The following is a 25,000-nucleotide window of genomic DNA, read 5'->3' on the forward strand; positions in this document are numbered from 1 at the left end:
TTAATTCCTCTGGGTAGCCTCTTCTTTTGAATTTTTCTGCCATTTCATTTAGTCTTACGTCACATTTATCTTTATCTGTAACTATTTTTAACTCTTTCAAATTGGCCTCTGGGTATAGCCTTTATTGTATTTTCTGAATGAAAACTATCAAATTGCAGTATTTTGTTTTTATCTGTGGGTTTGACATATAGGTCAGTTTTTAAAAAAACCTTGTTCTACATAAACATATCTAAAAAAGCTACTCCTGTTTCATCCATATTGAGTGTGAATTTTAACCCAGCAACAGATGACTTAAGGTGTTGAATGAATTGCAATAGGCTTCCAACGTCACCCCACCATATGCCAAATGTGTCATCCACAAATCTCCACCACGCTGCACCGTATTGTAAAAACAATGGGTGTGAATATACAAATCTTTCTTCTATGTGGGACATGAAAATATTGGCATATGTTGTGGCGACGTTGGAGCCCATTGTTGTTCCTTGCTTTTGCAGGAAGAAATTATCTTGAAAAAGGAAATAATTTTGATATAAAATAATAAATAGATCTGTTATGAATTGAATTTCTTTGTCATTGTATTTATTGTCCACTTTTAATGTATTAGTTACAGCTTCTATGCCACTAGAGTGTTTTGACGTGTACAAACTAGTTACGTCTAATGTGTATAAAATACACTTATCTCCAATATGTCCTATGTCTTTTAATTTATTGAGGAAGTCATCGGTATCTTTTAAGTAGGAAGATGTATTTAACAAAGAGGGTTGCAATACTTTATCTAAAAATATGGCGATTTTTGAAAATATGGAATTGACTCCCGCCACTATGGGGCGGCCTGGAGGATGGAATTCATCTTTATGGATTTTTGGCGTTATGTATAATACTGGTCTTACTGGATTTTTTTCTATTAGGGACTCTTTAAATTCAGCTTTAATAATCCCCATTTTGACTGCCCGGTTAGTAATGTGTTCTATTTCCTTACTTATTTGTATAGTGGGATCTCTTATTAAAGGTTCATTATATTGAGGTGTCATTGAGTTGTCTCTCTATTTCTTTAACATAATCAGTTTTATTTAATAAGACCACAGCCCCGCCCTTATCAGCTTCCTTTATAATGATTTCTTTATTGTTTCTTAACCTGTTAATGGTGTTCTGTTGTTTTTTATTATTAGCTTGCACTAATTTTCTCTTTTTGTTTCTTTTTAACAAGTTTTTTACTTCTTTTTGGACTAATCTGGCAAAGGTTGCAACACTATGTTGTGTAGGTGGAGTAAATGTACTTTTTCCTTTAATACCAAATATTTTTGGATTGTTAAATCTTATACCATTATCTGTGTCGTGTCTCTTAGTCACTTGAGTGGATTCTGTCATATCTTTGAGTGTAGCAAAATGTACCGTGAGTTTCAATTTTCTAAAAAATCTCTCTAAGTCTTGTTCTATAATGAATTCATCATGCATATTTGGTAAACAATATGATAAAGCCTTTGTTTAAAATAGAATATTCAGTGTCTGATAGAACATAGTTGGAAATATTATGTACTAAATTGTCATCTGTGGTTTCTACATTAAAGTGCAAATTAGTGCTTTTAGTTAAGTGTATATTTTCACCATCAAAATTTAAAGTGCCTGTGTCATCTTTGTCATTTCTTTCTAAAGTGCTTTTTTTTATTAACATCTGACACCAAAATGCCATATATATTAGTGCTCATATTATCATAGTGACTTGATTTTTCATTTACATTTGATACCAAAATATCATTAGTATTAGTGCTCATATTATTATTGTGACTTTGTTTATCATTAACAATTATGCACGTATTGCATTGTAAGTCCTTAATCACATTATAGGTATTTTTAGATTGATAAACCCAGTTGACAGACCCAGGAGAGGAGGTGACAGGGACCAATTATTAAAGAGGAGAGAAATGTTTTGGATAAACAAATTAAACACTCTTACACCACAAGGTCTCAATAAGGATTTTGACTGGTCATTGTTTTTTGATTGATAAATTAACATTGTAGCATTATCTGAAGTAGCATTTGATTCTGATTAAATAATGTGTATAGGTTTTGTTTTAATGTAAATGTAATGTAAATGTAATAATTGTTTTTAATAATCATGTGATAAATATAAAATAGAAGGAAAATATAGATTTTTTAAAAAAATCTTTGAGAATATAAAGGTTGAATACTTTGTTTTAGCACATGTAATTTTAATTATCGACCACAAGATGGCACAATTGTGCAGTCTGACAAATATTTGTCAGGTATAAAAGGCACACCTGTACACCAATCAGTAGACATGATTAAGAACCAGGTTGTGGTTTGAAACGTTGTTTGTATGATGGGCCCTGTAAAGAGAAAATAAAGGTCTTTTAAATTTTACTGGTGACTTAACATAATGCCTGAATCCATAATTCGTAGGGAGGTTGACAGAGGGGTCTGTCACAACTAGTTTCCTCAATATCCAAAGTAATCAACACCTGTTTTAACAAAGAACGAATATACTCCATTTAAAAAAAATAAGTAGATTTGTCAGTGTCAATATCTGAGGAAGGATCTTCTGAATCAGATAGATCATCAGAGGAGGATAATTCAGTATGTTGTCGGCCATTCAAAATTTCATCAATTTTATGAGAATTTTTAAAAGACCTTTTATGTTTATTGGAAGGCTGGATGGCAGACAAAGCCTTCTGAATTGCATCAGCAATAAAATCTTTTATATTCACAGGTATATCATGTACATTAGATGTTGAAGGAACAACAGGCATAGTACTATTACTGATGGACACATTCTCAGTATGTAAAAGCTTATGACAACTATTACATACCACAGCTGGAGATATAATCTTTTCGAAAATTTACAACAAATGCACTGAGCTTTGGTAGAACTGTTATTAGGCAGCAGGGTTCCAACAGTGGTTGCTGAGACAGGATCAGATTGAGACATCTTGCAAATGTAAGAGAAAAAACATAGCAAAATGATCAATTTCCTTATATGGCAGTTTCAGGAATAGGAAAAAAATGCAAACAGCATAGCCCTCTGACATAGAAAAAGGCAAGAGGCATATAGGAATGGGGTTTTAAATAATGAAATTACTTGGCACCAAGTAAGACGCACAACGTAACTGAAATTTTGTTGGCGCTAACATCATCCGGAAATGACACACTTGCGTCATTGAAGATGCAACCTGCCATCTTCAATGCCAAGAATGACGCAATAAACTTTGGCATTTGCCCGCAATTTTTTTTTTAAAAAGCAGTCAATTGAAAAAAGACTAAACCCCAGGTAAGAAAAATATTTTCCTAAATATGTTTTTCCCCAAATATGAAACTGACAGTCTGCAAAAGGAAATAGACATACACCTGACTCATGGCAGATATAAGTATAATACATATATTTAGAACTTTATATTAATGCATAAAGTGCCAAACCATAGCTGAGAGTATCTTAAGTAATGAAAACATACCGAAAGACACCCATCCACATATAGCAGATAGCCAAACCAGTACTGAAACAGTTATCAGTAGAGGTAATGGAATATGAGAGTATATCGTCGATCTGAATAAGGGAGCTAGATGAATCTCTACGACCGATAAAAGAGAACCTATGAAACAGATCTCCCATGAGGAAAACCATTGCATTCAATAGGTGATACTCCCTTCACATCCCTCTGACATTCACTGTACTGAGAGGAACCGGGCTTCAAAATGCTGATAAGCACATGTCAACGTAGAAATCTTAGCACAAACTTACTTCACCACCTCCATAAGAGACAAAGTTTGTAAAACTGAATTGTGGGTGTGGTGAGGGGTGTATTTATAGGCATTTTGAGGTTTGGGAAACTTTGCCCCTCCTGGTAGGATTGTATATCCCATACGTCACTAGCTCATGGACTCTTGCCAATTACATGAAAGAAAGGAATATCTTCAGATATCAACTTCACGTCCTCCATTGACAGAGGCAAAGAGAATGACTGTGGGTTATGGGTAAGGGAAGTGACACTTAACAGCTTTGCTGGGGTGCTCTTTGCCTCCTCCTGCTGGCCAGGAGTGAATATCCCACTAGTAATTGGAATGACGTTGTGGACTCTCCATCTCTTAGGAAAGAAATATACTTACCCATACACACTCGTCCACTAATAGCAGACAACCAAACCCGTACTGAAACATCAGCAGAAGTAATGGAATAGGAGTATAATGGCGATCTGTAAAGGGAGGCAGAAGATGAATCCCTGCGACCAAATTTACAGAGAGCCCATGAAAGATTTCCTGTGAGGCGAAAACATGGTGTCATGAGGCAGTACTCCCTTCAAATCCCTCTGACAAGCACTGTACTCAGAGGGGAACCGGGCTTCAATATGCTCTTAAGTGCCCTTCACTGAAGAAATCAAGCATGGTTAAACCGAGGCAAAGTTTAAAACTAAGGTATAAGTTAGGTGGGGGGATTATAGGATTTTGAGGTTTGGGAAACTTTGCATCCTCCTGGTAGGAATGTATATCCCATACGTAACAGCTCATGGACTCTCGCCACCTATATGAAATAAAACAATTTATGTAAGAACTTACCTGATAAATTCATTTCTTTCATATTGGCAAGAGTCCATGAGCTAGTGACATATGGGATATACAATCCTACCAGGAGGGGCAAAGTTTCCAAAACCTCACAATGCCTATAAATACACCCCTCACCACACCCACAATTCAGTTTAACGAATAGCCAAGTAGTGGGGTGATAAAGAAAGGAGTAAAAAGCATCAACAAAGGAATTTGGAAATAATTGTGCTTTATACAAAAAAAATCATAACCACCATAAAAAAGGGGGTGGGCCTCATGGACTCTTGCCAATATGAAAGAAATTAATTTATTAGGTAAGTTCTTAAATAAATTATGTTTTCTTTCATGTAATTGGCAAGAGTCCATGAGCTAGTGACATATGGGATAGCAATACCCAAGATGTGGAACTCCACGCAAAAGTCACTAGAGAGGGAGGGAAAAAAATAAAAACATAATTTATGTAAGAACTTACCTGATAAATTCATTTCTTTCATATTAGCAAGAGTCCATGAGCTAGTGACGTATGGGATATACATTCCTACCAGGAGGGGCAAAGTTTCCCAAACCTCAAAATGCCTATAAATACACCCCTCACCACACCCACAAATCAGTTTAACGCATAGCCAAGAAGTGGGGTGATAAGAAAAAAGTGCGAAAGCATAAAAAAAATAAGGAATTGGAATAATTGTGCTTTATACAAAAAAATCATAACCACCACAAAAAGGGTGGGCCTCATGGACTCTTGCTAATATGAAAGAAATGAATTTATCAGGTAAGTTCTTACATAAATTATGTTTTCTTTCATGTAATTAGCAAGAGTCCATGAGCTAGTGACGTATGGGATAATGAATACCCAAGATGTGGATCTTCCACGCAAGAGTCACTAGAGAGGGAGGGATAAAATAAAGACAGCCAATTCCGCTGAAAATAATCCACACCCAAAACAAAGTTTAAATCTTATAATGAAAAAAACTGAAATTACAAGCAGAAGAATCAAACTGAAACAGCTGCCTGAAGTACTTTTCTACCAAAAACTGCTTCAGAAGAAGAAAACACATCAAAATGGTAGAATTTAGTAAAAGTATGCAAAGAAGACCAAGTTGCTGCTTTGCAAATCTGATCAACCGAAGCTTCATTCCTAAACGCCCAGGAAGTAGAAACTGACCTAGTAGAATGAGCTGTAATCCTTTGAGGCGGAGTTTTACCCGACTCGACATAAGCATGATGAATCAAAGACTTTAACCAAGACGCCAAAGAAATGGCAGAGGCCTTCTGACCTTTCCTAGAACCGGAAAAGATAACAAATAGACTAGAAGTCTTTCGGAAATTTTTAGTAGCTTCAACATAATATTTCAAAGCTCTAACTACATCCAAAGAATGCAACGATCTTTCCTTAGAATTCTTAGGATTAGGACACAATGAAGGAACCACAATTTCTCTACTAATGTTGTTAGAATTCACAACCTTAGGTAAAAATTTAAAAGAAGTTCGCAACACCGCCTTATCCTGATGAAAAATCAGAAAAGGAGACTCACAAGAAAGAGCAGATAATTCAGAAACTCTTCTAGCAGAAGAGATGGCCAAAAGAAACAAAACTTTCCAAGAAAGTAATTTAATGTCCAGCGAATGCATAGGTTCAAACGGAGGAGCTTGAAGAGCCCCCAGAACCAAATTCAAACTCCAAGGAGGAGAAATTGACTTAATAACAGGTTTTATACGAACCAAAGCTTGTACAAAACAATGAATATCAGGAAGACTAGCAATCTTTCTGTGGAAAAGAACAGAAAGAGCAGAGATTTGTCCTTTCAAGGAACTTGCAGACAAACCTTTATCCAAACCATCCTGAAGAAACTGTAAAATTCTAGGAATTCTAAAAGAATGCCAAGAAAAATGAGAAAAACACCAAGAAATGTAAATCTTCCAGACTCGATAATATATCTTCCTAGATACAGATTTACGAGCCTGTAACATAGTATTAATCACAGAGTCAGAGAAACCTCTATGACTGAGAATCAAGCGTTCAATCTCCATACCTTCAAATTTAAGGATTTGAGATCCTGATGGAAAAAAGGACCTTGCGATAGAAGGTCTGGTCTTAATGGAAGAGTCCATGGTTGGCAAGTGGCCATCCGGACAAGATCCGCATACCAAAACCTGTGAGGCCATGCTGGAGCCACCAGCAGAACAAACGAGCACTCCTTTAGAATCTTGGAAATCACTCTTGGAAGAAGAACTAGAGGCGGAAAGATATAGGCAGGATGATACTTCCAAGGAAGTGACAATGCATCCACTGCCTCCGCCTGAGGATCCCTGGATCTGGACAGATACCTGGGAAGTTTCTTGTTTAGATGAGAAGCCATCAGATCTATTTCTGGAAGTCCCCACATTTGAACAATCTGAAGAAATACCTCTGGGTGAAGAGACCATTCGCCCGGATGTAACGTTTGGCGACTGAGATAATCCGCTTCCCAATTGTCTATACCTGGGATATGAACCGCAGAAATTAGACAGGAGCTAGATTCCGCCCATACCAGTATTCGAGATACTTCTTTCATAGCCAGAGGACTGTGAGTCCCTCCTTGATGATTGACATATGCCACGGTTGTGACATTGTCCGTCTGAAAACAAATGAACGACTCTTTCTTTAGAAGAGGCCATGACTGAAGAGCTCTGAAAATTGCACGGAGTTCCAAAATGTTGATTGGTAATCTCACCTCCTGAGATTCCCAAACCCCTTGTGCTGTCAGAGACCCCCAAACAGCTCCCCAACCTGTCAGACTTGCATCTGTTGAAATCACAGTCCAGGTCGGAAGAACAAAAGAAGCCCCCTGAACTAAACGATGGTGGTCTGTCCACCACGTCAGAGAGTGTCGTACAACCGGTTTTAAAGATATTAATTGAGATATCTTTGTATAATCCCTGCACCACTGGTTCAGCATACAGAGCTGAAGAGGTCGCATGTGAAAACGAGCAAAGGGGATCGCGTCCGATGCAGCAGTCATAAGACCTAGAATTTCCATGCATAAGGCTACCGAAGGGAATGATTGAGACTGAAGGCTTCGACAAGCTGAAACCAATTTTAGACGTCTCTTGTCTGTCAGAGACAGAGTCATGGACACTGAATCTATCTGGAAACCTAAAAAGGTTACCCTTGTCTGAGGAATCAATGAACTTTTTGGTAAATTGATCCTCCAACCATGTTCTCGAAGAAACAATACAAGTCGATTCGTATGAGATTCTGCTAAAAGTGAAGACTGAGCAAGTACCAAGATATCGTCCAAATAAGGAAATACCACAATACCCTGTTCTCTGATTACAGATAGCAGGGCACCGAGAACCTTTGTAAAAATCCTTGGAGCTGTTGCTAGGCCAAACGGCAAAGCCACAAACTGGTAATGCTTGTCTAGGAAAGAGAATCTCAGAAACTGATAGTGATCTGGATGAATCGGAATATGCAGATATGCATCCTGTAAATCTATTGTGGACATATAATGCCCTTGCTGAACAAAAGGCAGAATAGTCCTTATAGTTACCATTTTGAATGTTGGTATCCTTACATAATGATTCAATATTTTTAAATCCAGAACTGGTCTGAAGGAATTCTCCTTCTTTGGTACAATGAAGAGATTTGAGTAAAACCCCAGCCCCTGTTCCAGAACTGGAACTGGCATAATTACTCCAGCCAACTCTAGATCTGAAACACATTTCAGAAATGCTTGAGCCTTCACTGGATTTACTGGGACACGGGAAAGAAAAAATCTTCTTGCAGGAGGCCTTATCTTGAAGCCTATTCTGCACCCTTGTGAAACAATGTTCTGAATCCAAAGATTATGAATCGAATTGATCCAAATTTCATTGAAAAATCGTAATCTGCCCCATACCAGCTGGGCTGGAATGAGGGCCGCACCTTCATGTTGACTTGGGAGCTGGCTTTGGCTTTCTAAAAGGCTTGGATTTATTCCAGACTGGAGATGGTTTCCAAACTGATACCGCTCCTGTAGGGGAAGGATCAGGCTTTTGTTCCTTATTGTGACGAAAGGAACGAAAACGATTAGCAGACCTAAATTTACCTTTAGAATTTTTATCCTGAGGTAAAAAAGTTCCTTTCCCTCCAGTAACAGTTGAAATAATAGAATCCAACTGTGAACCAAATAATTTATTACCCTGGAAAGAAAGGGAAAGCAAAGTTGACTTGGAAGACATATCAGCATTCCAAGTTTTAAGCCATAAAGCTCTTCTAGCTAAAATAGCTAGAGACATATACCTGACATCAACCCTAATGATATCAAAGATGGCATCACAAATAAAATTATTAGCATGTTGAAGAAGATTAACAATGCTATGAGAATTATGATCCGTTACTTGTTGGGCTAAAGCTTCCAACCAAAAAGTTGAGGCTGCAGCAACATCCGCTAAAGATATAGCAGGTCTAAGAAGATTACCTGAACATAAGTAAGCTTTTCTTAGAAAGGATTCAATTTTCCTATCTAAAGGATCCTTAAAGGAAGTACTATCTGCCGTAGGAATAGTAGTACATTTAGCAAGAGTAGAGATAGCCCCATCAACCTTAGGGATTTTGTCCCAAAACTCTAATCTGTCAGATGGCACAGGATATAATTGCTTAAAACGTTTAGAAGGAGTAAATGAATTACCCAAATTATTCCATTCCCTGGAAATCACTTCAGAAATAGCATCAGGGACAGGAAAAACTTCTGGAATAACTACAGGAGATTTAAAAACCTTATTTAAATGTTTAGATTTAGTATCAAGAGGACCAGAATCCTCTATTTCTAAAGCAATTAAGACTTAAGTAAAGAACGAATAAATTCCATTTTGAATAAATATGAAGATTTATCAGCATCAACCTCTGAAACAGAATCCTCTGAACCAGAGGAATCATTATCAGAATCAGAATGATGATGTTCATTTAAAAATTCATCTGAAAAATGAGAAGTTTTAAAAGACCTTTTATGTTTACTAGAAGGGGGAATAACAGACATAGCCTTCTTAATGGATTTAGAAACAAAATCTCTTATGTTAACAGGAACACTCTGAATATTAGATGTTGATGGAACAGCAACAGGTAATGTAACATTACTAAAGGAAATATTATCTGCATTAACAAGTTTGTCATGACATTCATTACAAACAACAGCTGGAGGAACAACTACCACAAGTTTACAGCAAATACACTTAACTTGGTAGATCCAGCATCAGGCAGCGATTTTCCAGAAGTATCTTCTGATTCAGGGTCAATCTGAGACATCTTGCAATATGTAATAGAAAAGACAACATATAAAGTAAAATTGATCAAATCCCTTAAATGACAGTTTCAAGAATGGGAAAAAATGCCAGTGAACAAGCTTCTAGCAACCAGAAGCAAATAAACAATGAGACTTAAATAATGTGGAGACAATAATGACGCCCATATTTTTTTGCGCCAAAAAAGACGCCCACATTATTTGGCGCCTAAATGGTTTTAGCGCCAAAAATGACGCCACATCCGGTAACGCCGACACTTTTGGCGCAAAAACGTCAAAAATGACGCAACTTCCGGTGACAAGTATGACGCCGGAAATAACAAAGAAAAATTTTTTTTGCGCCAAAAAAGTCAGCGCCAAGAATGACGCAATAAAATGAAGCATTTTCAGCCCCTGCGAGCCTAACAGCCCACAGGGAAAAAAGTCAATTTTTAAGGTAAGAAAAAATGTTTAATTCAAATGCATTATCCCAATAATGAAACTGACTGTCTGAAATAAGGAATATTGAACATCCTGAATCAAGGCAAATAAATGTTTAAACACAAATATTTAGAACTTTATATAAAGTGCCCAACCATAGCTTAGAGTGTCACAAAAATAAGACTTACTTACCCCAGGACACTCATCTACATGTAGTAGAAAGCCAAACCAGTACTGAAACGAGAATCAGTAGAGGTAATGGTATATATAAGAGTATATCGTCGATCTGAAAAGGGAGGTAAGAGATGAATCTCTACGACCGATAACAGAGAACCTATGAAATAGACCCCGTAGAAGGAGATCATTGAATTCAAATAGGTAATACTCTCTTCACATCCCTCTGACATTCACTGCACGCTGAGAGGAAAACCGGGCTCCAACCTGCTGCGGAGCGCATATCAACGTAGAATCTAGCACAAACTTACTTCACCACCTCCACAGGAGGCAAAGTTTGTAAAACTGATTTGTGGGTGTGGTGAGGGGTGTATTTATAGGCATTTTGAGGTTTGGGAAACTTTGCCCCTCCTGGTAGGAATGTATATCCCATACGTCACTAGCTCATGGACTCTTGCTAATTACATGAAAGAAACAGCCATTTTCCGCTTAAAAAATTAACCCCCAACCCAAAATATAAGTTTATTCTTATAAATGAAAGGAAAAAAAATAAATAAAAAACAGAAGAATCAAACTGAAACAGCTGCCTGAAGAACTTTTCTACCAAAAACTGCTTCCGAAGAATCAAATACATCAAAATAGTAGAATTTGGTAAATGTATGCAAAGAAGACCAAGTTGCTGCTTTGCAAATCTGATCAACTTGAAGCTTCATTCTTAAAAGCCCACAAAGTAGAGACTGATCTAGTAGAATGAGCTGTAATTCTCTGAGACAGGGCTTTGCCTGACTCCAAATAAGCTAGATGAATCAAAAACTTTAACCACGAAGCCAAGGAAACAGCAGAAGCCTTCTGACCTTTCCTAGAAGCAGAAAATATCACAAATAGACTAGAAGTTTTCCTGAAATCTTTAGTAGCTTCAACATAATATTTCAAAGCTCTTACCACATCCAAAGAACGTAAGGATGTCTCCAAATAATTCTTAGGATTAGGACATAAGGAAGGGACATCAATTTCTCTATTAATGTTGTTAGAATTCACAACCTTAGGTAAGAATTTAAATGAAGTCTGCAAAACCGCCTTATCCTGATGAAAAATCAGAAAAGGAGATTCACAAGAGAGCGCGGATAATTCAGAATCTCTTCTAGCAGAAGAGATGGCCAAAAGAAACAACACTTTGAAGGTAGTTTAATGTCCAAAGAATGCATAGGCTCAAACGGAGGAGCCTGTAAAACCTTCAAAACTAAATTAAGACTCCAAGGAGGAGAGATTGATTTAATGACAGGCTTGATACGAACCAAAGCCTGCACAAAACAATGAATATCAGGAAGTTTAGCAATCTTTCTATGAAATAAAACAGAAAGAGCAGAGATTTGTCCTTTCAGGGAACTTGCAGACAAACCTTTATCTAAACCATCCTGAAGAAACTGTAAAATTCTAGGAATTCTAAAAGAATGCCAAGAGAATTTATGAGAAGAACACCATGAAATGTAAGTCTTCCAAACTCGATAATAAATTTTTCTAGAAACAGATTTACGAGCCTACAACATAGTATTAATCACTGAGTCAGAGAAACCTCTATGACTAAGCACTAAGCGTTCAATCTCCATGCCTTCAAATGTAATGATTTGAGATCCTGATGGAAAAAAACGGACCTTGAGATAGGTCTGACCTTAGTGGAAGTGGCCAAGGTTGGCAACTAGATATCCGAACAAGATCTGCATACCAAAACCTGTGAGGCCATGCTGGAGCTACCAGCAGCACAAACGATTGCTCCATGATGATCTTGGAGATCACTCTTGGAAGAAGAACTAGAGGCGGGAAAATATAAGCAGGTTGATAACACCAAGGAAGTGTCAATGCATCCACTGCTACCGCCTGAGGATCCCTGAACCTGGACAGGTACCTGGGAAGTTTTTTGTTTAGATGAGATTAGACAGGAGCTGGATTCCACCCAAACAAGTATCAGATACTTCTTTCATAGCTTGAGGACTGTGAGTCCCAACCTGATGATTGACATAGGCCACAGTTGTGACATTGTCTTTTTGAAAACAAATGAACGGTTCTCTCTTCAACAGAGGCAAACATTTAAGAGCCCTGAGAATCGCACAGAGTTCCAAAATATTGATTGGTAATCTCGCCTCTTGAGATTTCCAAACTCCTTGTGCTGTCAGAGATCCCCAAACAGCTCCCCAACCTGAAAGACTTGCATCTGTTGTGATCGCAGTCCAGGTTGGACGAACGAAAGAGGCCCCTAGAATAATACGATGGTGATCTAACCACCAAGTCAGAGAAAGTCGAACATTGGGATTTAAGGATATTAATTGTGATATCCTTGTATAATCCCTGCACCATTGGTTCAGCATACAAAGCTGGAGAGGTCTCATATTAAAACGTGCAAAGGGGATCGCGTCCGATGCTGCAGGCATGAGACCTAAAACTTCCATGCACATAGCTACTGGAGGGAATGACTGAGACTGAAGGTTCCGACAGGCTGCAACCAATTTAAAACGTCTCTTGTCTGTTAGAGACAAAGTAATGGACACTGAATCTATCTGGAAACCTAAAAAGGTTACCCTTGACTGAGGAATCAAATAACTTTTTGGTAAATTGATCGTCCAACCATGTCTTCGAAGAAACAACATTTGTGTGAGATTCTGCAGAACGTAAAGACTGAGCGAGTACCAAGATATCATCCAAATAAGGAAATACCGCAATACCCCGCTCTTTGATTACAGAGAGTAGGGCACAGAGAACCTTTGAAAAGATTCTTGGAGCTGTCGCTAGGCCAAAAGGAAGAGCAACAAATTGGTAATGCTTGTCTAGAAAAGAGAATCTCAGGAACTGATAGTTATCTGGATGAATCGGAATATGAAGATATGCATCCTGTAAGTCTATTGTGGACATATAATGCCCTTGCTGAACAAAAGGCAGAATAGTCCTTATAGTCACCATTTTGAAAGTTGGTACTCTTACATATCGATTCAAAATCTTTAGATCGAAAACTGGTCTGAATGAATTTTCTTTCTTTGGGACAATGAATAGATTTGAATAAAACCCCAGACCCTGTTCCTGAAACGGAACTGGGATGATTACCCCTGACAACTCCAGGTCTGAAACACTTCAGAAAAGCCTGAGCCTTTACTGGGTATACAGGAATGTGTGAGAGAAAAAAAATCTCACAGGCGGTCTTACTCTGAATCCTATTCTGTACCCCTGAGAGACAATACTCTGAATCCAATGATTTTGGACCGAATTGATCCAAACATCTTTGAAAAATTTTAATCTGCCCCCTACCTGCTGAGCTGGAATGAGGGCTGCACCTTCATGAGGACTTGGGGGCTGGTTTTGATCTCTTAAATGGCTTGAATTTATTCCAATTTGAAGGCTTCCAATTGGAAGCAGATTCCTTGGGGGAAGGATTAGGTTTCAGTTCCTTATTTTGTCGAAAGGAACGAAAACGGTTAAAAGCTTTAGATTTACCCTTAGGTTTTTTATCCTGAGGCAAAAAAAACTCCCTTCCCCCCAGTAACAGTTGAAATTATTGAATCCAACTGAGAACCAAATAATTTATTACCTTGGAAAGAAAGAGATAGCAATCTAGATTTAGAAGTCATATCAGCATTCCAAGATTTGAGCCACAAAGCTCTTCTAGCTAAAATAGCTAAAGACACAGATTTAACATCAATTTTGATAATATCAAAAATGGCATCACAAATGAAATTATTAGCATGTTGAATCAACTTAACAATGCTAGAAAAATCATGATCCGATACTTGTTGCGCTAAAGTATCCAACCAAAAAGTTGAAGCAGCTGCAACATCAGCCAAAGAAATTGCAGGCCTAAGAAGATGACCTGAATATAAATAAGCTTTCCTTAGATAAGATTCAAGTTTCCTATCTAAAGGATCTTTAAAAGAAGTACTATCTTCCGTAGGAATAATAGTACGTTTAGCAAGAGTAGAGATAGCCCCATCAACTTTGGGGATCTTTTCCCAAAACTCCAATCTAACTGCTGGCAAAGGATACAATTTTTTAAACCTTGAAGAAGAAATAAAAGTACCATGCTTATTCCATTCCTTAGAAATCATATCCGAAATAGCATCAGGAACTGGAAAAACCTCTGGAATAACCACAGGAGGTTTATAAACAGAATTTAAACGTTTACTAGTTTTAATATCAAGAGGACTAGTTTTCTTCATATCCAATGTAATCAACACTTCTTTTAACAAAGAACGAATATACTCCAATTTAAATAAATAAGAGGATGTATCAGTGTCAATATCTGAGGCAGGATCTTCTGAATCAGATAGATCCTCATCAGAGAAGGATAATTCAGTATGTAATTTCATCAACCTTATGAGAAGTTTTAAGACCTTTTACGTTTATTAGAAGGTGGAATGGCAGACAAAACCTTCTGAATGGATTGAGAAATAAATTATTTTAAATTTACAGGTATATCTTGTGCATTAGATGTTGAGGGAACAACAACAGGTAATGAACTACCACTGATGGATACATTTTCTGCATGTAAAAGTTTATCATGACAACTATTACAAACCACAGCTGAGGTATAATCACCACAAGTTTACGACAAATGCACTTAGCTTTGGTAGAACTGTTATCAGGCAGCAGGGATCCAACAGTGAATTCTGAGACAGGATCAGATTGAGACATCTTGCAAATGTAAGAGAAAAAAACAACATATAAAGCAAAATTATCAATTTCCTTATATGGCAGTTTCAGGAATAGGAAAAAATGCAAACAGAATAGCCCTCTGGCATAGAAAAAGGCAAGAGGCAAATCGGAATGGGGTCTAAAATAACGAAAATATTTGGCGCCAAGTATGACGCACAACAAACAGAAAAATATTTTTTTGGCGCCAAAAACGTCCGGAAACGACACACTCGCGTCATAGATGACGCAACCTTGTGAAAGGACCCGCCGTCAACTAAGACGCCAGAAATGACTAATTTGTATCAACTTACGTAACTTCACGCCAAAAAATCTCACGCCAAGAATGACGCAATAAACTTTAGCATTTTGCGCCCTCGCGAGCCTAATTCTGCCCGCGAATTTGAAAAATGAGAGTCAATTGAAAAAAGACTACACCCCAGGTAAGAAAAATTTCTAAAAAATGCATTTCCCAGATAAGAAACTGACAGTCTGCAAAAGGAAATATACTGAAACCTGAATCATGGCAAATGTAAGTACAATATGTATTTATATAAAGTTCTAAATATATGTAAAGTGCCAAACCATAGCTGAGAGTATCTTAAGTAATGAAAACATACTTACCTGAAGACACCCATTCACATATAGCAGATAGCCAAACCAGTACTGAAACAGTTATCAGTAGAGGTAATGGAACATGAAATTTTATCGTCGATCTGAAAAGGGAGGTAGGAGATGAATCTCTATGACCGATAACAGAGAACCTATGAAATAGATCCCTGTGAGGAAAACCATTGCATTCAATAGGTGATACTCCCTTCACATCCCTCTGACATTCACTGTACTCAGAGGAACTGGGCTTCAAAATGCTGAGAAGCGCATATCAACGTAGAAATCTTACCACAAACTTACTTCACCACCTTCATAGGAGGCAAAGTTTGTAAAACTGAATTGTGGGTGTGGTGAGGGGTGTATTTATAGGCATTTTGAGGTTTTGGAAAAACTTTGCCCCTCCTGTTAGGATTGTATATCCCATATGTCACTAGCTCATGGACTCTTGCCAATTACATGAAATAAAGATACTTACCAATAGAAACATAGAATTTGACGGTAGATAAGAACCAAAAAGGCCCATCAAGTCTACCCATATTACATTACAATAGACACTAGTGTACTAGCAGCAGACAGCTAAACAAGTACTGAAACTTATCAGCAAAGGTTATGGAACAGGAGTATATTGTAGATTCATAAAGGGAGGCTGCTCTGTCTGAACCATGTAAGTTTAGTTTTTACTTTTATGTTGCTTTAAAGGTAGGCATGGGAGAATATTCGGATTCGACAGTTTCCAAAACGAATTTTAAACCCTTCACTACCGGGACTTTCAGAAAAGAACTTGCCTAAAATACCAGATTTTTTTTGCATTTTAATTACTCCATTTAAAGACATAGAAGCCTTTTTAAAAAAAAAAAAAAAAATACCTGTCAAAACTATACAATTTTTTTTTTAAAGTAGAGAAACCTAGGCCCATTTTGGTATATTTCATGCCATAATTTCACCACCAAATGCGATCATATAAAAAATTGTCAACTTTCTCACAAAGTTTAGTCTTCTCACCGAAATTATTTACATACCACTTGTGCAATCAAGGCACAAATGATTGTAAAAGCTTCTCTGGGATCCCCTTTGTTCAGAAATAGCAGATATACATGGATTTGCCATTGCTTTTTGGTAATTAGAATGCCCCCTATTGCAGCTGTGCACCACACCTATTATTCCTGGCAGTGAAGGGGTTAATAAAGTAGCTTGTAAGGTTAATTTTAGCTGCAGTGTAGAGATTACTCTCCAACCTGACACTTCTCATCCCCTGATCCCTCCAAAACAGCTCTCTTCCCCCTCCCTCAACCCCTACTGGTCATATTATCTTAGGTACTGGCAGATAGTCTGCCAATATGAAGATTTAAGGCTATTTTTTTTTTATTTTTTTTTTATATTTTCTCCAGTGTAGGATCCACTCTTACCCTCCAACTTCCCTGATCCCTCCCTAACATCTCTCTAACCCTCCTCCCTCAAACTAGTGCCGCCATCTTAAGTACTGGCAGCTGTCATTCCCTTTAAAACTATTTAAAACATTTTTGTAGTTTAGTTTACCCCTTTTTTCTGCAGTGTAGCTCCCCATCCCTTTATTTTTTAGGATTAGTTATTTGTAGAGAGCCAACAGATTTTGCAGCACTATAAATAAATATAGGCGTGGTATACAAGGAAACCTTTATAGGAATCAGATGGGTAGAGGGCCCTGCCGAGAGTTGCACTGTTTTAGTCAGCTCTTATGAAGGTGATCTACAAACAGCTGGGCTCATAGGCTTACATGCTAAGGGGGTTTCTGCAGTGTAGGGCCATCCCACTCCCTCCCCCCAGATTTAATGATCTGGAATTTGCGTTCATATGGAGTACTGATCATGCAACGGTTCCATATAAAGAAAGATGCCATAAACTCAGGAACTCCAGCTCTCCGCTGTAACGGAACAGTTGAGACGTGTATATTTACGTTGTGAGGTATGATAAAGAAAGTACTGCACAACATATTTGTTGCAATGGCTTAATTAAATACAAATTTACAGAAAAGGAAATATATAGTTTATTTCAGGTTTCAGATATTACATGCACTCAAATTAAACTTTATTATTTTTATTTAACATTTCAATATAGAGCAAGCAAAGAAAACTCACTGAAAAACAGCATAAAAAGCTTTTTTTTTTTTACAAAAATACATTGCACAAATTCCTATTTTGCATTTTAAAAAATAAATTAGTGCTTTAAAGAAATAATTGAGATCCAATGTCCATTATGCCACATCCCTTAATTTTTTGTTAGAGTGTGAGTATATAATATACTATATCCATACAGTTTAGCATATATGAATAGTCTCTTATTTTTAGGTTAGACACTATTGCGCAGTTTACATACTCTATTCAAAAAGCCAGTCAGTGGAATCTGTAATTGAAATTGGGGCAATATGAATAGCAGCCAAAGGGAGCAGAAATCATTTTGTAAACAGGAGCTCTATTTCTATAAAACCTGATATATATATATATATATATATATATATATACACATACATACGAAAATAACAGTTTTGGTTAGTATGCGAAATTAAATATTTCCACATAAGTAAAAATTTGTTTAAGTTTTAGATCTAAGCAGGACAAACATTTTATGAGAAATTAGTGTTAACCCCCCACACACATTTATTGTACATTGGTATGATCCAATTTTATTTGTCCATTCCCCAAAAATACAAAAGTAAAGTATTATAAGACCATTATTTGTACCAGGTCACCTTATACATTAAAAAAATAATTATATACATTGGCATTGGAATACAGGCTTGAACGTTTGTATTGCAATGCTCTATTGGGGGTTGCAGTCCAAACTTCCCAAAAACTTGGTAGTTTTTTTTAATATAAGCAATCTGGCAACAGAGACAGTAAATAATTTAAGGCAGCTAATTCTTAAAGTGAAGGTAAAGTTTTTACATTTGGAAGACATCAATGCATCTCTTAATATTACTAGAAGCTAGTCGCCAAGTTTTTTTCTCTATTACTTTGATAGTTTGCAAAATAAATATATATATAATTCCCTACCGTTTTGATGCTGACTCCTCCCAAACCCTATTTCCTGCTTGTTTGGTCTGTGACTCTCAAAAGCGCGTTCACGATGCTCCTTTTAACTGCGCATGCGCTAATCGGCAATATGTATGCTAATCACCGGTTATGTGGGTCTTGGTGTCCCTGCACTGTCAGGACCCTGGGATAATGATTTACGATCTTGCTGATGCTTCCAGTGAAGCAGTGAGTTTGTGCAGTGTTTGCATGTGGAGGCGATTAAGAAGTGAGGGGTATGTTGCCTGCTGTGAGATTACTTCCCATTGTATTTAGCCCAGTGCTGCTGGTATCAGAAGAGGCAGCTCGGTCCCTGCTTCTCACTGCACAGTATCTGATAGCATGTCTGGGCTGCAGATGTGTACGGAGCTGTCAGAATTACTACATGTAATGAATACGCATGCGCAAAACGGGAGCGCGCGTGTATTCCAATGTGAAGGGAAAAGAATAGCGCATGCGCAGATGAGCAAGGAGGCGAATGACGTAGAGTGACGGCCGCCTAACGGCCAGAATTTCAATTGGATTAGCAAAAAACGTGATCGTTTGAGAAAAAAAAAAATACATATACGGGCTGAATTTGTGGACCTTTCAGAATCGATTTATTAAGGTGATAACTTAATTTATACTAATATATCTAAAAAATTATGAATGAAAGTGATATTGTTTTTAAACTAATGCTATAATAGATTGACATGTTAACTTTACCTTCACTTTAAGTCAGGAAAACATTTTGCAGAAAAGCATGTCCAGCAGATCAACGACCACACGCTTACATGGAAAATGTGTACTGGACTATGTACTAGATAAAACTAATGTGCTTCTTGCATCAGGTTCTCACTAACTGGCCTTTCGATTCAGAGCAGTCGGCATGCAGCATGTTATGGAGCTCTGATAAAAAAATATATAAAGCATACTGGCAAAGAAGTGCATTCAAAAGTTTGGTGGATTTTAGATCATTTTCTTTTTTTTTTTCTTCTCAAAGTTTGAAATATTGATTCTGCTCCAAACAATGCCCCATAGCAGGTTTCAGATATATTCCAGTGTTCCAGGGTTATAGTATTGACAAAATAAAGTTTAAAGAAAATTTAGTGAGGCTCTATTTTTCATTTCACTGGTGTTCCATGTGCTCGAAAGCGATACAGACATGTATAATCTGCATGACCCCAATTAGAGAAGATTCGAAGCTCCACAATCTGAAATGGTTTGTCATTTTCTTCCTAAGAGAAAAATAAATAAAAATCATTTTTGTGTTTTTGGATGCAAACTCAAACACCAGGGGCTTGTAAACCAAGATGAAGGTTTTCAATGTAGGATGACTAAGATTAAGAACTTGTTTTTTAGAAATAAAAATTCCTTGTTACACAATTTGCGATTTGTATTCCTTTAAATGCGATTTTAGTCAAACTTATAATTTTTTCATTTTTATTCACATTTATCAAATTTATTTGCTCTGATTTCACTTTTTTCCCCCTTTTCTAATTTAATCCTTATATTCAGTTTTACATAACATTAATAATCTTGTCAATACAATGGTGAAATTACTTTACTGCAGTTTGGAAAGAGTTTTGAAATTTACTAACCTGAACTAGTGCTGACAAATAACTCCACGGAAATGATCACAATGTTATCTTTATAGCCGAAATGAACTAGACCTGTAACAACCTGTCAAAATTCAACCAGCCAACACCGTTATAATAATATACTTTTTACCTCTGTGAATACCTTTTATCTAAGCCTCTGCAGATTGCCCCCTTATTTGAGTTATTTTGACAGACTTGCCTTTTAGCCAATCAGTGCTGACTCCTAACTAACTCCACATGCATGAGCATAAGGCTATCTATATGATACACATGAACGCCCTCTAGCTGTGAAAAACTGTCAATGCCCTGAGATAAGAGGCGGCTTCAAGGGCTTGGGTATTAGCATATGAGCCTATCTAGATTTAGCTCGGGAGGGAAAAATAGGAAAGGCAGTCCTAATCACTAGGGACCACCACTTGTAGAACCCTTCTCCCAAAAGATGCCTCTGCTAAGGCAAAAACATCAAATCTATAGAACTTTGTGACAGTGTGCAATGAAGACCAAGTTGCAGCCTTGCAAATCTATTCAACTGAGGCCTCATTTTTGAAGGCCCAAGAAGTAGATACCGCACGAGAAGAAAGTGCAGTGATTTGTGAAGGGGGCTCCTGACCTGCATACTTTTAAGTCATGCGAATCAGACTTCACAACCAGAAGGAAAGAGACAGCTGAGGCCTTCTGCCCCTTGCACTTACCAGTATTCAGGATAAATAAGGAGGAACTCCTTAGTAGCATGATGGTAGAAATTCAACGCTCTGACCCCATCCAAATTATTTAACAATCTCTCCTTGGAGGAAGACGGATTGGGACAAAGCAAAGGCACCACAATCTCCTGGTTAATGTTGTGAGTATTGACTAACTTAGGAAGGAAACCTATTTTTGTCCGCAACACTGCTTTATATAGAGAACAAGAAAACAACTTTCCAAGTGAGTAACTTAATAACATCATGCAGAGGCTCTGTGGAGCCTGAAGCAACAGGTTTGAAAACCGGGCTATTTCTGGCCAGAGCCTGAACAAACTCCTGAATGTTTGGCAAACGAGCCAACATCTTATGAAACAGAACATAAAGGGCAGAGATCTGACCCTTAATAGAACTGGCTGGCAGGCCCTTCTCCAGACCCTGGAGAAACTGTAAATACAGTGATTTTTCACTCTGCGCCAAGAAAAACCAAGCTGGTAACACTAGTGAAGATAAGTCCTCCAGACCTTGTAGTAGATGCGTCTGGTGACAGGCTTACGAGCCTGAATAAAAGGATGAAAGCTTCTCTGAGCAAAGATCAACCGTTCAATCTGCAGGCAGTCAGCCTCAGAGTGTAGAATGGACCATGAGTTAGCAGGTCCTGACAATGAGGCAACCGCCAAGGAGGAGCAGACAACATTCACTATTCACTGGTCATGCAGGACCTATCAGAATAGTTGGTATTCCCTCCTGCTTGATCCGAGCAACCACTCGATGATTTATATATTGATGTACAACTGTACTAACTGTACAACTCAATTGCAAAACAAACTAAAATCTTTTAGGTGGAGGGAAGTAGAAATAAAAAACTAAAATAATATGGCTACATAAGTGTGCACACCCTTAAACTAATACTTTGTTGAAGCACCCTTTGATTTTATTACAGCACTCAGTCTTTTTGGGTATGAGTTTTTCAGCATGGAACATCTTAACTTGGCAAGATTTGCCACTCTTCTTGGTAAAAACACTCCAAATCTGTTAGATTGTGAGGGCATCTCTTGTGCACAGCCCACTTAAGATCACCCCACAGATTTTTGATTGGATTCAGGTCTGGGCTCTGACTTGGCCATTCCAAAACTTTAATCTTCTTCTGGTGAAGCCATTCCTTTGTTGATTTGGATGTATGCTTTGGGGCGTTATGCTGAAAGATAAAGTTCCTCTTCATTTTCAGCTTTCTAGCAGAAGCCTGAAGGTTTTGTGCCAACATTGTCTGGTATTTGGAACTGTTCATAATTCCCTCTACCTTGACTAAGGCCCCAGTTCCAGCTGCAGAAAAACAGACCCAAAGCATGATGCTGCCACCAAAATTCTTCACTGTGGGTACGGTGTTCTTTTGGTTATATGCAGTGTTGTTTTTGCGCCAAACATATCTTTTGGAATTATGGCCAAAAAGTTTAATCTTGGTTTCATCAAACCAGAACACCTTTTGCGACATGCTTTTGGGAGACTTCAGATGTGTTTTTGCAAAATTTAGCTGGGCTTGGATGTTTGTTTTCGTAAGCAAAGGCTTCCATCTTGCCATTCTACCCCATAGCCCAGACATATGAAGAATACGGGCGATTGTTGTCACATGCACCACACAGCTAGTACTTGCCAGATATTCCTGCAGCTCCTTAAATGGTGCCTTTTAACAATGAGATCCCTTTGATGCTTTGGAAGCTCTCTGCGAACCATGGCTTTTGCTGTAGGTTGCGACTAAGAACATGTCGGGAAAGACCTACTAAAACAGCTGAACTTTATTTGGGGTTAATCAGAGGCATTTTAAATGGTGGCAGGTGTGTACTGACTCCTATTTAACATGATTTTGCATGTGATTGCTCAATTCTAAACACAGCTACATCCCCAGTTATAAGAGGGTATGCACACTTATGCAACCATATTATTTTAGTTTTTTAATTTTTACTTCCCTCCACCTAGAAGTTTGTTTTTCAATCAAGTTGTACAGTTTATAGGTCACATTAAAAGGTGGAAAAAGTTCTGAAATTATTTATCTTTGTCTCATTTTTTTACATCACAGAAACCCGACATTTTAACAGGGGTGTGTAGACTTTTTATATGCACTGTATATATATATATATATATATATATATATATATATATATATATATATACACACACATACAGTGGATATAAAAAGTCTACACACCCCTGTTAAATGTGCCAATACAGTTTGGATCTCATCTCTGTACCTAATGGCAGTCAGGCTACCTCTGGCGAGGTGTGCGGCCCCCCAAAGAAATGCCACCTCACACCATTACTGACCCACTGCCAAACCGGTCATGCTGGAGGATGCTGCAGGCAGCAGAACGTTCTCCACGGCGTCTGCAGACTCTGTCACGTCTGTCACATGTGCTCAGTGTTAACACAGGGCGCCAGTGGCGAATTTGCCAATCTTGGTGTTCTCTGGCAAATGCCAAACGTCCTGCACGGTGTTTGGCTGTAAGCACAACCCCCACCTGTGGACGTCGGCCCTCATACCACCCTCATGGAGTCTGTTTCTGACCATTTGAGCAGACACATGCACATTTGTGACCTGATGGATGTAATTTTGCAGGGCTCTGGCAGTGCTCCTCCTGTTCCTCCTTGCACAAAGGCGGAGGTAGCAGTCCTGCTGCTGGGTTGTTGCCCTCTTACGGCCTCCTCCACTTCTCCTGATGTACTGGCCTGTCTCCTGGTAGCGCCTCCATGCTCTGGACACTACGCTGACAGACACAGCAATCCTCCTTGCCACAGCTCGCATTGATGTGCCATCCTGGATGAGCTGCACTACCTGAGCCACTTGTGTGGGTTGTAGACTCCGTCTCATGCTACCAATAGAGTGAAAGCACCGCCAGCATTCAAAAGTGACCAAAATATCAGCCAGAAAGCATAGGAACTGAGAAGTGGTCTGTGGTCACCACCTGCAGAACCACTCCTTTACTGGGGGTGTCTTGTTAATTGCCTATAATTTCCACCTTTTGTCTATACCATTTGCACAACAGCATGTGAAATTGATTGTCACTCAATGTTGCTTCCTACATGGACAGTTTGATTTCACAGAAAGTGTGATTGACTTGGAGTTACATTGTGTTGTTCAAGTGTTCCCTTTATTTTTTTGAGCAGTGTATATATATATATATATATATATATATATATATATATATATATATACACACATATAAATATATATGCACACATATGTCTGTAGTATTGATCTGTCGACCACAAACATAAATTTAAACAAAAATCCAAAATTACACATAAACAAAAGGAAGCTCTATATTCTCTTGAAAACAATAAAAACATTACAATTACCCCAGCTGATAAAGGATGATCGATAGTGATCCAGAATACTACAAACTATTATCAGGAAGCAAAAAGACAGCTTGAAGACTTAACAACTTACAGAAAACTTCCAAAAAATCCATTATATAGCTTTCAATCGGATTTAAAAAATTTATTAGATTGGGGCAAACATTTAGGTATACTGGATAAGAAAATTTGTGATTATTTATATGTTGAACAGCCTGTAACAGCAAATTTTAGGCTGGTACCTAAAATTCATAAAAATATGGAGTGCCCGCAGGGACGTCCAATTGTATCAGGAGTTGGGGGTATGAGTGAACATCTTGGTGAGTGGTTGGACAACATACTCCAACCTTTTGTTCAAACAATCCCCAGCTACGTAAAAGATACTACCCATGTAATAAATAAGATGGACAAGCAGCTTTGAGATTCATCTTTTAGCTGGTTAACTATAGATGTGTCCTCACTTTATTCTTGTATTCCCCACGAGTTGGGCATTGAGGCAGTAAAATACCATCTTCAGCTAAAAAGTGACTTTCCTGAAGAAATGATTGAATTTATCTTGGAAGTCCTGAGATTCCTGCTTACACATAATAGCATGAGTCAAACATGAAAAAAACAAAATTTATGCTTACCTGATAAATTTATTTCTCTTGAGG

At 37.9% G+C, this 25,000-nt stretch overlaps 1 protein-coding gene across 1 annotated transcript in view; it reads right to left on the bottom strand.

The window, feature by feature from the left end:
• Window positions 1-17,691: 17,691 nt before the first annotated feature.
• The window catches only part of LOC128641695 (SUN domain-containing protein 1-like), a 296,978-nt gene continuing 289,669 nt past the window's right edge, over window positions 17,692-25,000 (bottom strand). The window contains exon 4 of the mRNA XM_053694227.1: window positions 17,692-19,956. Coding sequence (XP_053550202.1) covers window positions 19,843-19,956 — 114 coding nt within the window. The 3' untranslated portion in view covers window positions 17,692-19,842. The remainder of the gene's footprint in view (window positions 19,957-25,000) is intronic.

This window comes from Bombina bombina, chromosome 11, assembly GCF_027579735.1.
Source record: "Bombina bombina isolate aBomBom1 chromosome 11, aBomBom1.pri, whole genome shotgun sequence".
NCBI classification, from domain to species: Eukaryota; Metazoa; Chordata; class Amphibia; order Anura; family Bombinatoridae; genus Bombina; species Bombina bombina.